The sequence below is a fragment of the Hyposmocoma kahamanoa genome, unplaced genomic scaffold (genome assembly GCF_003589595.1).
Source record: "Hyposmocoma kahamanoa isolate Upper Pololo Valley unplaced genomic scaffold, ASM358959v1 81, whole genome shotgun sequence".
In the NCBI taxonomy this organism is placed as follows: domain Eukaryota; kingdom Metazoa; phylum Arthropoda; class Insecta; order Lepidoptera; family Cosmopterigidae; genus Hyposmocoma; species Hyposmocoma kahamanoa.
Window position 1 is genome coordinate 7250699 of NW_020654080.1, and position 16267 is coordinate 7266965.

Consider the following 16267-nt stretch of genomic DNA (forward strand, 5'->3'; position numbering starts at 1 on the left):
TATGCGTTAATGCATTTGTGAACCGATTTTGATGATTCTTTCTTTGTTGGAAAGTGGGTACCTTAGTAGTGGTCCCATTTAAATTTGAAGAAAATATTCCACAAGGATTTTCCACAATTGGAGGGCAACATTGTATTTGCACATGCAGAAGCGTCTCATCCACAGTCCTTGCTCTTATTTAGCTTCAGTGTGGTTAGGTGTTTACTCAAGCATATGCCCTGTGGGAGCCCTAGTCAGCATTCGAAGGGGATTTCTGCCCAATGCCGAAACCTCTCTACAGTGTTTGACGATGTAGACGTTAATTAGGAATGTTCACGAACATAGTTTTGTAGCAAATGTCTTTACATACATCGCACATGAAAATACTGAATGGAACCAATAAATTCATGTTCTCGTTTACAAGTGGATAAGTAAATATTGCTTATAAATCAAATAAAATAACAAACGATAACGACACTTGAAGTTAAAAATTGAATTTAACAATACTTATTAAACCAAAACTTGTAAATAAGATCATTTAGATATCTTGTCGACACTGTGCTCATGAAAATACAAGAATGTATCACTTTGTAATGTACTACCTCCTTACCTATTTCTGCCTCCAAGCAGTAATGTGAGCATTACTGCGTTCCGGTTTTGAAGGGTAAAGGTGCTGATGAAATTACAGGCACATGGGACTTGTCAACTTATGCCTCAGGGTGACGGGCGCAATGGCAGTTCCCCTCAAATGTTTGAAATTTAAAGCTATGAGTGACGTGTCACTTACCACACTCACATAATATTATATATAAAAAAGCTTTGTTTTCGTCATTAACCAATTTAATAAACTCAACGAAATTGAAACCCATTATTATTGTATATAAACAATCAGTACGGTCGAAAGTGAGGCCGAAAATTTGCATCGAAGCTAAAGCGACTTTAGAAATTTTAATTAAAGAACCACTCCTTTATAGGTGGAAGCAATTAAAGCCAGCTGTATTAAATACCGACTCTCAACATTTAAAATTTTTGATTTTATACGTAAAACGTTGTAATTTTATATCCGAGTGTAAATTTAGACACATTTAAAATTATTTTTGGTGTATGTACAACAATATATTTTTTTCTTGTGAAAGAGTTCGTCCAGGGAAGTACTGCCACCTTGCCTATTTCTGCCGCCAAGCAGTTGGTAATATGAGCATTACTACATTCCGGTTTTTAAATGTAAGGGTGGTTATGAAATTACAGGGACTTGTCAACTTATAACGGACGCAGTGACAGTGCCCCTCAGATATTCGCGATAAAAACAAACTAAAGCTCTGAGTGGCATTGAAATACAGATCAATTTTTCAAATAAAATTAAACGTTACGTCAAAATTTGTAATAATAACGACAAATAGCTGCTTGCCAAAACTGTACATCGTGATATAAGTTACAGGCATGACAAAATCCTTGTGCATTGTCACTGGAACGATAGACACAGTCAAATGTAACGCTTTCCCCCATGTCTACAAAAATCGCTTACATTCCTTTACTCTTTTTTTTTATAACATGTAAGTGCCCATTTCACCTCTATCTCACCTGATGGGAAGTGACGATGAGGTCGACGATGGAGCATGCCCACCTAAATAATGCCTATTCACTCTCGCCTTGAAAAGGCCCAAGTCATAACGTTCAGGGAACAAGTCTGGAGGCAGGGAATTCCACTCCTTAGCCGTTCGCCATGTACACTCGGCAATATAAATTAAGTCTTAATCCATCAGAAAGTTAACATTAATCCTAAATACATTTAACACAAAGTCGTAAATTTTGACTAACGCAACTAGGAGTTGCAACATCGCACAATTGTTACGAGCAAGACATGGTACAGTAGACTTAATAACTACATGTTAAAACTAGTTCTATGAAATACGAGTACAATTCTACGACCAAACTTAGATGATCTGCGATAAATTTTTTCGCGATGTAGCCGCCAGACCCCCAGAGTATCTCGACGAGGTCGTAAAACTAAGGAGGATTTAAGTTGACTGTAATATGTTGGCAAAAGGTTACTGCTTTACAGGAGTACTACCGTTAATCGCTAAACAGTGTTGGTTTCTTATGGAAGTACAACTTAAAAGTGAACGTCCTTTTTGACCTTTGTTTGATCGTACAAAAAGTTCGTTAAATTGCGATAAAGATGAAATAACATGTATGTGGTGTTAGTTGATTGGTTCAAAATAGATCCTCTAGCCTACATGATGTGCCCTTGATGAGCGTTTAGTTACTGCTTCGAAAGTGATATTCAATTTTATTATAAAAATTCTGTTGCGTTCGCAACACATGACATTTACTTTTATTTACACAAACACAAAGGAACTTATTGTGCGTAAGAGAGAACAATGACCACATCTCGGTGATGATGCCACTTCCGCGTTTCTATTGAACTGGTCAACATTATTGAAATAAAAGTTTACGATGTGGATTTTTATTATTTATTCGTGAAATAAACAATATGTAAAATAATATGTTCCTCAAAGTTTTAAAGAATTGAATGTTATTCCTTTTTTCATTTAAAAGTATTTAGCATGAATAGTTTAGTTAAAATTCTGTATCACAAATATTTTATGTTCCAAAGGGTAATATTATAGACCTCTCTGAACAATTTGAGGATTTTATCAAAACTACGGAACTGAATAAAAATAACAAGTATTCGGAAATACTGTTAATTGGTGATATATATATGTGAGGAGAACCAGATAACAATAGCGACTAAAATAATGTTGCAAACCCTGTTCATCTGGACCAACGAAATTACAACCAAAACCAGTAAACACTGGCTTTATCAGTTTATTACTAGTCAGTAAACACTTGCTTTATCATATTTATTTTAAAAATTAATCCAGATAAAGTATCTAATTGTCAGAGTTCACCATAGCCCAGTCGTATTGTAGCACAAGTTAGAATTAATACACGCCCTGTCTTCCACAGACTGAATACAATGAGGGTGTATACAATACGTGTTGTAACTATTCTCTAATGTCTAGGGGTCAGAGTTTACTTTGAAAGTTAGTTTAACCATGGTATTCTATCTGGTTAAGGATTTTTTTGGTTAATTTATTCATCGACCAATCTAAAAACAATTTTCTTTCATCGTTGGGGTAAGCTGTAGCAATGAGTAAACAAGCAGAAGATTTCAAAAGGCCTACCGATTGGCCTACACTGTTGAGAATCTAGCCAGACCATACATTACATAGGAAACAATGCTCCCCATTAATAAAATTATTATAGGTGAACACGAATCTTCTGTAGGAACTAGCCACGACATTAGTCCCACGCGGAATGGACACTATATTGGTTGAAACTATTATAATAATAATAATAATAATAATATAGTGCAAGACCAATTACCTAGTAACAAACTAAGGAATTCCTTGTACTATCATTACCAGAGCAATAGAATCTACGCCGGGGCTCTACCTAGAACACCCAGACCAGAACCAATTTCGAAAAGTTCAGTTCCCAAATCGGTCCTACCGGGAATCAAACCCGGGACCTCCTTGTCCAGCACTCACAGTGCAAACCATTAGACCACCGAAGTCGTCATGATTTATTATTACAAACAAAAAAAAACTTCAAACACCAACTGGAACAAGAAATTAACTCTCAACAAACCAAAAAAATTTTTCTAAGTTAATCTCCAAAATTGCTAATACCGAGAAATCAATTCTGAGACCGTCTACAAAAAGCCAATTCTCAGTTCCTACTAATCCATAAGGATAGATAAGATTTCCCATCAACTTGCATAGGCACACAACAATGAGCTCAGGTTCCTCATTGTCGTATACCTCGGCCCACCCGACACCCGACGAATCTTAAACTCAAGCTGATAAGACGACGCTTTTTGATACTGGATTTAGGAAAGATTAAACTTTCATTATACAAACGAACCGCCTGTATTAATCGAACCACAGAATAGAACCCTTACCTGATCTCAACGTAATTTCCTGTTCTTGTATTAGATACACATCATTGTGGGATGCGGTCTTGAAAATGAAATTTGGAAACCAATTGACGGAAATTCTCGCAGTCTTGAGTACTTTGGACTACAAATCGTGGGTCATCTACTCCCTTTGTCCGTCCAACATCCATCCGAAACAATTACTGTCAAACTCGACCAAATCACAATACAATGTCAAATATGAAGCTTCAGTCGCATCATGCGGTAATGCGTAATCGTTTCGGGCGGATATCGGACGGACAATGGGAGTAAATCCCTTGGTGATAAGCGACACGCCTATCCATAACAGTTGCAGTGCCACTCACAGCTTTAAATCGCAAAAATGTTAGTTGCACTGCCATTGCGCCAGTCACCTTGAGGCATAAGTTGACGAGTCCTATGTGCCTGTAATTTCACCAAAAACCACAACTTTACAATGTTATTTTAGCACTAACTTTATTTTGAATCTTGCGTGGCTAAATAGTCAGCTAGGGGAGGTGAAATTCTTTGCACGAAATTCTAACATTACCCTTTTTTTTACCATTTTAGTCCCTTTCGCTTGATGTCCACTCTTACAAATAAATAATAGCAATAAATTAGGTATATCTTTCTTCATTTTATCGTGTCGATGCTTCCTTTACAAATATTTTAGGACTTTGTTTTGATTAATATGTTGCCGCCTGTAATCACTTAATGTATCCATTGTTACCTTGTTTGACGTCGCGTTGCCGTCTATAGGTACGTGTTCTTTTGTTTAATTGGTTATGACTTGTCCATATCATTATCATCAAGCTATCGCAGTGTACTGTGCGCAATTTCACCTGGTCCTCAGCTTGACGCATCCATCTGCCGCCGGCAGCCTTTCGCAAATCGTCTCTGACCTGAACGCGTCCTGTACTATGTTTGCCGAGCCGTGAACTCCACTCAAGAACTCGTTATCCTTCTCGGTTATCGGTTCTTCGATAGATCAAATGCCGATATCCACGACTGGTCCAAACCTTATAAATAAAGTCTCGATCTGATCATACTTATTTTTTCAATATCTTTGAACGATACGCAACAAATCTTTCATATTTCCCCAAAAAACATCTCTTCCAATATAAATATATATTGGTTTCACGTAAGCTTCATTTGTTTGCGCTAAGGAGTCTCGTATCAAATATAGATAAGGAGCTTCCTCGACGTCAAATAAAAGAGCTCTTTGACATTAAGACGAATAAATTCAATAATCCTTCGCAGTGAAGTCGTTTTATTCGATATGTGGAACGACGGAGTTAGACTCGAGTCCAGAGTGTGCGAAAATGTTTTTATGCTTTGGCGTATTTTTTGTGAATCTTTAGGAAATCATTGAAATGGAAATTAACAAACAGTTTTTCATTATTTACTTCGAAGAATACAGCTAAATTTAGAATTTTATAGGTTAATAGTAACACGATATTATCTTGTTAAATTTAACAACCATTATTTTGTAAAACGTGTTGTATTTAGGAAATGAAACCATTTTTCCGGATTTAAATCGCGTATATTTGTTTTTTCAAACAAATCGACGTTTCGGGCCCTTTACAGGTCCCATAGTCTCAGTGCTCTCAGTCAACCGTGACTTCTTCTCTTCTTCTCTTTGTATTATTAATTATAACAAACTAGTGGAGTAATTTCACAAAAAATAATTGAATATCAATTCAATAAAAATTTAAAATACCATTTTCTTATTAGGCTTATCTTTTTACAACCCCGTGTACATCAAAATGTACATAACATGTGAAGTGATTCAGACCCACACAAGAATATTTCTGAGATCACGTAAACGCCCAGTGTAAATTATAATGAAAACATCGTATTCAACATATTATCATAGACTGTCTAGAAACATGTTTTTCATACAAAGTTGACATATGATGATATACTCGCATGGGCCTGAAGCATACATTTAGTACATTTTAATGTACATTAGGCGTTTAGCCCTTTTTCCATTGTAGTTTGTTGGGTCTTAGCTGATTAAACTTACATTGTACTTTTTTTATTTAAATGCTTTTGTTAATTTCATTTTCATATTCGTATCGTCTATGCCAGGAACTCGTCTGCGGCCCCGTGTTTTCAATATTGCATTGTACTACGTCGAGGACGCTCGTTTTTCGCAAAAATAAACATTTCTATTTGTGGAATTTCTATCATGTAAAAATACCCATATAACAAACAAATTCAAAAAAGCTTCTAAATTTTTTTCCCCCGATTCTAAATTGCACATTTTTTGTTTTTCATTCGAAAACGACATTTTGGGCACTTTGGATCAAATTTCCTCTGTGATCAAACCTTTGATCCACAGACCAAATAAATTACTTCCGTGGCTTGACCAGTCACAAATATACACGATTTAAATTCTGAAAAAAAAAAATAGTTTCATTTCGAATGTTTCATGTCACTTCTTTATTTTTTCTGAAATCATTCAGATAATTGTAACTTTTTAATAACCTCAAAAGTTCATGGATAATTTTTTTGCATTGCATCTATTTGCCAAGTTTAATTGGAACTGGATTCATCTCTTAGTTTGCCACCTTCAAATTTAAATGAGACCTCTTTTTAACAAAAAAAATAAATCATGAAAATCGGTTCACGAGATATCACGTAACATAAATTTATAAAAATACAGACGTACAGTCGAAGTTGTTTTAAAAATAAAGAAGAAATACATTGTGTTCACAGGTTTTCACGAAATTTCGAAATGAAACTATCAACGAAAATATTAATTTTTGGAAAATATCGACCACTTGCCACTTGAAATTTTTCGGACAATTAACTAACACTGTCCGTGAATAACGCTGATTCTAGTTGATTCTAGCTTCGTATATCTTGTAGCTGGTATCGCTGGCCGTGGATATCGTACCTAATAAGAGAATTCAGTTAGTCGATTCTGTCCTGTGATACAGATGCCCATTTGTACGAAATCGCGTTTGCTACAGCCTCGAACGTTCTCGTCTCGTTTCCTTACGATAATTGCGTTCCATTTCACAACAATATCGTTATGTTTCCATAAATCTAATTGCGGGTTTTCCTTTTTTCTTTATAAGCCTGTTCTGTCCCACTACTGAGCATTGACCTCCCCCCTTTTTCCCATCGTTCTCGGTCTCGGGTTTTCCTTCTTATATTTAGACAATTTTTTTTCGACAAATCATCGTCTGCCCTTTCTACGTCCCTCAGATAGCCACACGTTTCTTCTAACTTCTATCATAGTTTCCCCTTCCTACCCCCCCAGTGGCCGCTGAAAAGTCTTGGGGTAGGGGCCTCGGAAACAATTGGGGGCGTTGATGCTGTCCAGCGGGTGCTTGGGTATCAAAAATGACCTGAAATATCTGTGTAAACTTACCTACATACATATATAATTTTTTTCCTTGTGATTTTTTTGTGTTAATGTAAAAAATACGTGTTTTCAATAATTTTTTGTGGTGGTGGGCGTTGCAATTTTTTTATCTTGCCTTAGCGGACGGTGAGCTAAAAAGGCTCACCCAAAAAGTTTGGGAACCTGACTGCCACGCAGAGGTCCCAAGTTCGATTCCGGGGCCGGGAGAAATATTTGTATAGCCTACATTATTTCTCTCGTGAGTTTGGGTGTAATTAGTGGTTGTCTGTGTATGTGTCCATGGCACCCGCGAAACAGGGTTCCCCTAGTGCGGGGCTATGTTGAGAGCGTGCTTTATTATTATTATTATTTCTATTGAAAAACTAATAAATTTCATTTCCCTCGTTAACAACCGAAGATTCTTGTTGTTATGAAATTACAAAACACTGTATTGAATCTTGCAATGTTTTAGTATGACATGATAGTACATCGTTTTTTTGTTATTTAAATTTGAGCCGCGACAAATGTTAGTAAACCCCCGCTCCTGAGATATTTTTGTTGATTCTAGTTTTTGCATAGCAGGGGCCCCGCAACACTATACTGCATTTCGCACGCGTAATTGTCAAACCAAGAGACTGTATTGTTGCGTACCGTGTTATGTCAAAATAATTTCTAAATTTTAAAACTTACAGCGTATTTTTGTTTTTAATATCTCATTGATAAACACTAATACCTCCAAAGTTGAAATATCAGGGTATAGAGAAAGAAATCAAATGGGCGCTATTAAATCAAAACACTGTAAGTGACTTTACAATGTATTGCGCAGCGACCATTTACTTACTTTGCTACTACCTCATTTTCAAACGTTTGTAAACGGACCGAACGAATTTCGAACAGATTGCAGATGTAGCCCAAAAGGTTGAAATTCAAGTGAAGGTGAAATGGAGTTAGGCTGGTCATGTCTGCCGCATTCCGCATCGGTGCAAATAATATTTCTTCAACTATATCCTCTTTCCAACAATAAAGAATACATATAAAAAATACAATGGAATTGAGAACCTCTCCTGTTTTTTAAAGCCGGTTAAAAAGAATAGTAACATGTTTCTGACTTTCGTGTGATAAAAGCTCTTTTGACGTGTGACGATGATCACATGTGGCTTTAATATTATATCAAAAGTACAAAATGATGTTGCTATTTTTGTACATACGTAGGTGTCAATTAACTTTACAATACACGTGTATAATACAAAACTTAACGGTGTCAGTGATCAGATGTTGGTGGCGAAACAAAAAACATCGTTCTTGTAATACGAATCCGTATTTTCATGAATCCAAACAAAAGCCAAACGAAAAGAAACAAGAAATCTTACACCGCTCCCAACTCCAAGCGGAATTTAACGAGCGCACAATATATTACAATTTGCGGGTAGTCTGCAACCAGCGTAATTAATATCAAGTTTGCTATAAATTTATGAAACTCCATAAATTCAACCTTGCTCTCACAGACACAAAGTAACTTTTTCGCTATTCAAAAGTTCCGGTTACCGGAACCATTTTAAATTGATCCATCTTGATGAAATTTAATTTGTTCGACAAATAAGAGGTGTTTCTTTTTTATATCATTACAAAGTGGAATGGATTTGATGTTTTCATCACATTTAAAGGTTATTTTTTATAGTAGATTACGATTCAACTTTGACATTGTCTTCACGATAAAATTTTGTAACTGTGTTTGTTGTTTATTAATTCCCTAATTTTTGTTTCAAATATATGAGAGATCATCGTAAACTAGGGTTGGTGAAGGCGCGAGATGTTTCATTGTGGACATGAATTGTTTTTTTGCGTCTGCTTTCTGATTTTTAATCTGATTGGGTTTGGTTTGTAAAGTGTTGAAATGGAAAAATCCTGTCACATTTTTGTTAGTTTATTTTTCTTACATTCTTTATCCGATTACGACAACGCGAAAGGGGAGGATTATGGTTTGAACACTATACTGCCGTGGTTGCATTATCGTGTGCATAGAATTTTTAGCAGCAGTAGAGCTTCTTGTGAAAGAGTTCGTCCATGGAAACACTGCTACCTTACCTATTTCTGCCGCCAATCAATAATGTAACCATTACTGCGTTCCTGTTTTAATTGGTAAGGATGAATTTACAAGCACATGGGACTTGTCATGAGACAGACGCGGTGACACTTCAACTGCTATGGTCGGGCGTATACTTGTTCGATCTGTCAGTAGATATCACATGAAAAAAAAATTGATTTGTCGACTATACGAATATAATAACATGTTTAACTCATATATTTCAATGTTCAGCGCTGGTCTCCTTTAAGGAGAAGGTTTGAGATGATCTAATGTGGGTTGGATCCTGCTAAAAATCCGTTCCATTACTTCACCCAGCATCCCAGAGCAAACCGTTGTTCCACCGAGGTTGTATATCTGGATTAATGTTCCATAATTTACTCCATAGGAACAACACACAAAATAACTACATGACAGTAACAAATAAAATAAGCAACTCGTAATTCGTTTCGCAACAGCCTTCGTGGCCGAACGGTGACCATGCCGGTCTGCCACGCAGAGGTCCCGGGTTCAATTCTCGGACCTGGAAACATATTTTTAGGGCCTATAATTATTTCTCTCGTGACTTTGGGCGTAATATGTGGTTGCGTATGTGTGTATCCATGGCACCCGCGACACAGGGTTTCCCTAGGGTGGGACTATGTTGAGTGTGTGCGTAAATATTATTAATTCGGGCTGGCCAATCGGAGCGCAGTCGTCACAGTAATGATTTGGCAAAATAGTTTTCAAAGAAATTAAATGACATTTCGTCTCTATCTGGTTATATACCCGATGATTAATTGAGTGAATTTCGATGAGTTACAATAAATAAAAGGCTAAATAAATTGCGGGATTAGTTACTTTGTTAACTTTCATATTTGAACCCTAAAAGCTTAAAATGCCTTTGAAGTTTGATTACACCTATTTGATACATTCTGTTACATATAAGTTCTATATTAACCTGGCTATTTTCATTTTAGTACGGGACTAATTCAATACATTTGTTAATTGGATAGCTATAGATCTTATTATATTAAGCATACATAGAAAACATAATGGACACTGCACGGCATCATAGGAACGAGACAGGTCAACATTATAGAAATTTATCATCTAATTTATCGTCTAATGTTGTTGTACGTATGGTAGCTTTCATTCCCAAAAGTGTTTTTAAAGATATTGATGAATTTGTTTGCTTTATTTTCTTGTTTTATATCATAGTATCCCAAAGTGGTCCCTACCGCCACTTAAAGAACACTGAAGAGTGCTAGGAGGCGGTAAGGGCTTCGGAAGCAATTGGGTGATGCTGTCCAGGGGGTGCTACCGCATTTGAAAAATAATCCTGAATTGTCTATATAAACTACATTATAAATAAATAGACATCATTTTCTGCGTTAAGTTGATAAAAAAATACGTATTTTCAATTAGTTTTTCGTGGTGATGGGTGTTGATATTTTTTTATCTTGCCTAAGTGGGCAGTGAACCTAAAAGTTTGAGAACCTATGGTTTATATGCTCGGGCAGTTTGTTGTATATTTTCGTAGACATTGCGTATGGTCTCGATTTATGCATCTTTAATTTTGATGTCGGTACTATCAGGTTGTTTCCGTATCTATAATAATAATTCCGTATCTATAAAAATAAATAATAAAAGTAAAATAAAAATAAAAATAAGGAAAGATAATCTCTGTAATATCCGAACAAAGATTAAATATCGAGAAAACATGGATATATCATGGAGAGTGTGCGATGGAATTACACGATTTAATTCCGCCTTCCCCTTTCCATCATCGGGGGACTAGGCGTAGGCTTGGCTTCCGCCCCTATGTTGTGGATATTCCAAAGATTCGCACGAAGCGTTACGCTTCCACATTTATATGGCGAACGGCTATGGAGTGGAATTCCCTGCCTGCAGACTTGTTCCCTGAACGTTATAACTTGGGCCTTTTCAAAGCGAGAGTTAATAGGCATTATCTAAGTCTGCATGCTCCATCCTCGACCTCAACGTCGCTTTCCATCAAATGAGATGGAGGTCAAATGCGCACTTACATTAGAATAAAAAAAAGTATATCGTTTGAGTGATTAGAATATTACTGCGCAAATTATGTAGCAATTTTCAGTTTTAAGGCAACCAAATTTTTTAAATAGCCGTAGAGCTCCTAGTGAACGAGTTCGTCCAGGGAAGTACTCCCACCTTAACTATTTCCGCCACCTGCAATAATGTCAGCATTACTGTGTTTCTGTTTTGAAGGGTACTGGTGAAATTACAGGCACATAGGATTTGTCTACTTACATCAAGTTGACGGTCGCAGTGGCAGTGCTCCTCAAATCTTTGCGATTTAAAGCTCTGAGTGGCACTGCAATGGACAAATGTTATTGACATGCGTGTAGCTTACTATCAGGCCCATGATTGGTTCGTCCTATCATTTGATATTATACAAAAAAACACTGCTACATGCCTAAGTTATTATTTAATTATTTTTTTGTAACTAATTTAAAATATTATTAGTAAATAGTGTTATGGAAACGAAAATAAGGAACAAAAAAACATATTTTTCTATTTTGTGATATCAACTACTTAAACGAGTGTCGAACGGACAAGTCGTGTGCATGGTAGTAAGCTGCACGTCCGTCAATAACAGTTGCAGGGCCGCTCAGAGATTTAAATCGAAAAGATCTGAGGAGCACTGCCACAGCACCCGTCACCCGGGGCCATAAGTTCACAAATCCCATGTGCCTGTAATTCACCAGCACCCAGCATTCCCTTCAAAACTGGAACGTAGTATACTCACATTATTGCTTAGCGGCAGAAATTGGCGAGGTGCCAGTACTTCCTTGGACGAACTCTTTCACAAAAGCTCTACTGCTACTAAAAAAAGGGCTCTACTGCTGTCCTGCGCCCACAATCGATTAGGTTAAAGGCCTAATAGCTGTATACCAATTCCAGCAAAAAAATTCCAGGGAAGAAAATTTGGATAAGCAAACATGTTCTCTTTTCTTTCGCGAAAAAAATCTTAATTAAATAAGAAATATAATTTACGTAGACACAAATACATTGATCACATGTAGGGAGACCTGCACGAATCTCCTTCTAAGATGAACCAATTTCAAAGCGAATAGGTGACTCGTGAAATCTGATAAGGATTTCATTTTCTTAAGACCAGAAAACTGTAATGAGGAAAGCTCTAAGCACGTAATGTACATTAAAATGTAAAAAAATCATTACATGCCTCTGGCCCCAACAAGTATTCCCTCAGTTTTGTTTGAAAACGTATTTTTGTAGATTTTCTACGGTTATATGGAATGTATAGCGCTAAATTTGAATGTAGATTGGCTTACTTCAGTTACTTTCACAGTTAATACCATACGGCACTTTGTTTTAGGGCAATGCCGCCAATATTAACAGAATCTTTGTTTTTGTTTTATAATACAAAGTGACGGAACGAACAAGTCGTACTGCGTTCCGGTTTTGAAGAGTAAGGGTGCTGGTGATATTACAAGCACATAGGACTTGTCAACTTATGTCTCAGGGTGACGGCGGACGTGAAGCTTTGAGTGGCACTGCAACTGTTGTGGACTTACCTGTCGCTTACCCCCAGGCGCACGACCTGTTCGTCCCGTACTTTGTTTGTGTTATAAAAAAATTCTGGGTTATTTCTATTTACATTTTCATGCACAGCACATCTAACTTTACACTTTTGTTCGAATGTCGCCTCCAGTGCCACGGAACAAAATCCGTCAATGTGTAGCTTCATGTGCTGCCGTCTATACCTACATGGGGCCTTGTGGGTATAGAAAATTTAAAATCTCTGTTACAAGACATACATACAAGACGTCGGGAAAGTTCGCATTCATTAAAAACAGAACAATTTCTGTAAACAGCATAACTCATATTGCTTTCCCAAGTTTCTGAAACAAATGAAATTCACAGTCTCTTTACGCACGATTAATTGGGTAAACAGAGGTCCTTCTTTGCGGAATTAAAATAACATTTCGAAACAACAAAACTTTTAAACATTATTGAGTTTGTATTGCCTTTGTGAGACCAAACAATGGTCTTGAACAATTGAAATGATTACTGCCTAGTTCATACTGTTTGTTTAATTTTGTTAACAGATTACGTATATACAAATTTAATTAAATTTCGTTCAAAGTTTAGTGAAGCAATGATGAGTTACCCCGTGAGAAATGCTTAAATCATGAAAATATACTTAAAAGATATTTTATAAGGCAGCTGAAGTATTTTCTAGTACAGTTTTACTACTGAAGCCCACCCCACACCATGTAACACGATTTTTACTTCTGAGTTATCATTTCCTTATAATAAATTAAATATTATTTCTCCTGCAAAAACCTTGCTTTTTTCGAGTCGAAGAAATTTTTCTTTATGTTTGTTCAATCTTTGTAACAATAATAATAACAAACTAGTAGAGTATTTTTACAAAAAATAGATGAACATCATAGTAGTAAAAATATCATGATATGCAATATCGTTTTTTTTGTCCTTACATTTCAGTTATGGATTTTGTTGTTTCATTTTTAAAACTTTTGTTTTTTTTTTTCCTTGTGTGATTTCATTTGAGGTAAAACGTTGATTTGTTTTTTTTCCTTCTTCAATATAACGAATTCTCTAATAAAATAATAATCAATTAATTTGTTATTCAACAAAAGTGGTTTAAAAATTCCGTGCTATGTGAACTATACATATAAACTCAATTTTGTAAAAATAGATTTTTTCTTGACTATTGGTATTGGTATTGGTATTGGTGCAACGGGCTAGTTTCCGCAACTCGACGTCGAGGCGCCTATTTTTCTTGACTATCTGGTATACTGTACTTTTCAAGTTTTGTATTGAATGTCACGGTGTTTTACTATCATGATATTCAATAATTTTTTGTGAAATTTGTGATGTTTTTTCTAAGTGTTCGGTCTTTTTTATTAATAATTATAACAAACTAGTGGAGCAATTTCACAAAAAAGACAATTGAATATCATGGTAGCACATAAAAAATATATACATAAGATCCGCTAGTTCGTTCTGTGGTTTGATTGGCACAGCGTTTGACACGGTTTGCTAGAAGAGAATCTATATTTGAGTGTATAAACTTACAAAACTTCTTTTGTTTCAGCTGACAAAGTACCTCCCGGGTTCCCGAACATAGCGCCACCCCCGACCACAATGGTGGTAGAGGTTGGCCACACAGCCACCCTGCCGTGTCAGGCCACTGGGAACCCTACGCCAAAGATCAAATGGCTCTGGAACTCTTTACCACTTGATGTAGCATCGAACCCGAGATACGCGTTGCTCAATGATAAGATGCATGGTGAGTACCTATTTATAAGTATAACATCGTCATGAACCCATTTATACCACTGCTGGGCACTAATCTCCTCTTAGGTCTCGGTCACGTTTAGGCCAAAGTCCGCCACACTAGCCCAGTACGGGTTGGGGACTTAGCACGTTTTCCAATGGTTGTGAACCTTCTTCGACGTGCAGGTTTCATAACGATATTTTCCTTCACCGAAAAACTCATGGTATCTAATATTTCGCACATAAATTCCGAGAAACTCCGAAGTGGGAGTCCGGCTTTGAACCCACGGCCTCTTGTTGTAGGTCAAACTATTAGGCTATCTTCTGTAATATTTTCTAAAAGCACGTTAGACTTTACGGTACATTCCATAGTAAATATACGGTTACTTCGTTTCAATCCATTTTGAACAAAAAGTGAACAAACAAGTCACTGACCCGATCATAAACGGTTTAGTGATGGCCAAATGTAACGCCAACTACAAATCGATTAATTAATTGAATGAATCGATTTGTTCAATTGAGTCATACTAGCGGTTTTCCTTACTTAACCTATCTAAGCGTATTTAAAATTTCAATTTCAATCCTCCTTCAAATCCTTAAATACTTCATCGATTGCGATTGAAATGATCGATTTAATAATCTATTACTAAACTTTAATTGATTGAACCGAATGTTTTTTTTTCGAACAGCACTATGCAACCATAGGCAAGTCTTAGAAATATAGACTAATAATCACCTCACTTTTGGACTACCATTTCTCAAATACGATTTTGCGATGCTATTCAAATGAATATTGTTAGAAAAAGTGACGATATATCAAGTCGAAATCTTCTAAATATAAGTGAAAGTGTTACTTATTCGATTTATTGAGTGATTGCTTTAGAATTTTAACCAAACAGCGCCTGTGTCGTGGTGGATGCGGGCGCGGGTGCGCGCCGATGCGCGGGTAGATCTATTGGCTCGGTTCGCCCGTACCTTTCACAGTGCTTGGTCTAGCGTCTGTTTGCGATTTCGACGTGTGAATCCACGTGCTCGTAGCCGCTTCGGCACTGTGAAAGGGAAGACGCCAAGACCCGCGCGCCCGCACCCGCCGCCACCCTCGCGCCTGCACTCTGAATGAGCGCTTACTGTTCAGAACTGAAACGAAGTAATGCTCACATAACTGCTTGGCGGCAGAAATAAGTAAGGTGGCAATATTTCCCTAGAAAACTCTTTCACAAGAAGCCCTACTGCTACTACAATTGTTCCTGACTGAATTGATTTCTGTTTAATTGAACTGGAAGTATATAGATAAAAGGATATAAGCCTGAAAGTTTGCTTTTGTGGCTATTTAGAAGAGCTCCTTGTGTAAGAGTACGTCCAGGGAAATACTGCCACCTTACCTATTTCTGCCGCTACGCACTAATGTCAGCATTACTCCGTTCCGGTTTGAGAGGGAAGGGTGTTGTTGAAATTACAACATGGAACTTATCAACTTATGTCCCAGAGTGATGGGTGCAGTGTCAGTGCCTCTAAGATCTTTACGATTTAAAGCTCTGAGTGGCACTACAGCTGTTATGGACAGGCGTGTCGCTTACCGTCTCGTCACTTGGTGTTATAAAAA

The 16267-nt window shown here is 36.8% G+C and overlaps 1 protein-coding gene across 7 annotated transcripts in view; it reads left to right on the top strand.

Moving 5' to 3' along the window:
• LOC113234186 (tyrosine-protein phosphatase Lar) overlaps positions 1 to 16267 on the top strand; it is a 414647-nt gene that overhangs the window by 313389 nt on the left and 84991 nt on the right. For all 7 annotated transcript variants that reach the window (XM_026469472.1, XM_026469475.1, XM_026469479.1 and 4 more), the window contains exon 4: positions 14483 to 14677. In XM_026469472.1, coding sequence (XP_026325257.1) covers positions 14483 to 14677 — 195 coding nt within the window. The remainder of the gene's footprint in view (positions 1 to 14482; positions 14678 to 16267) is intronic.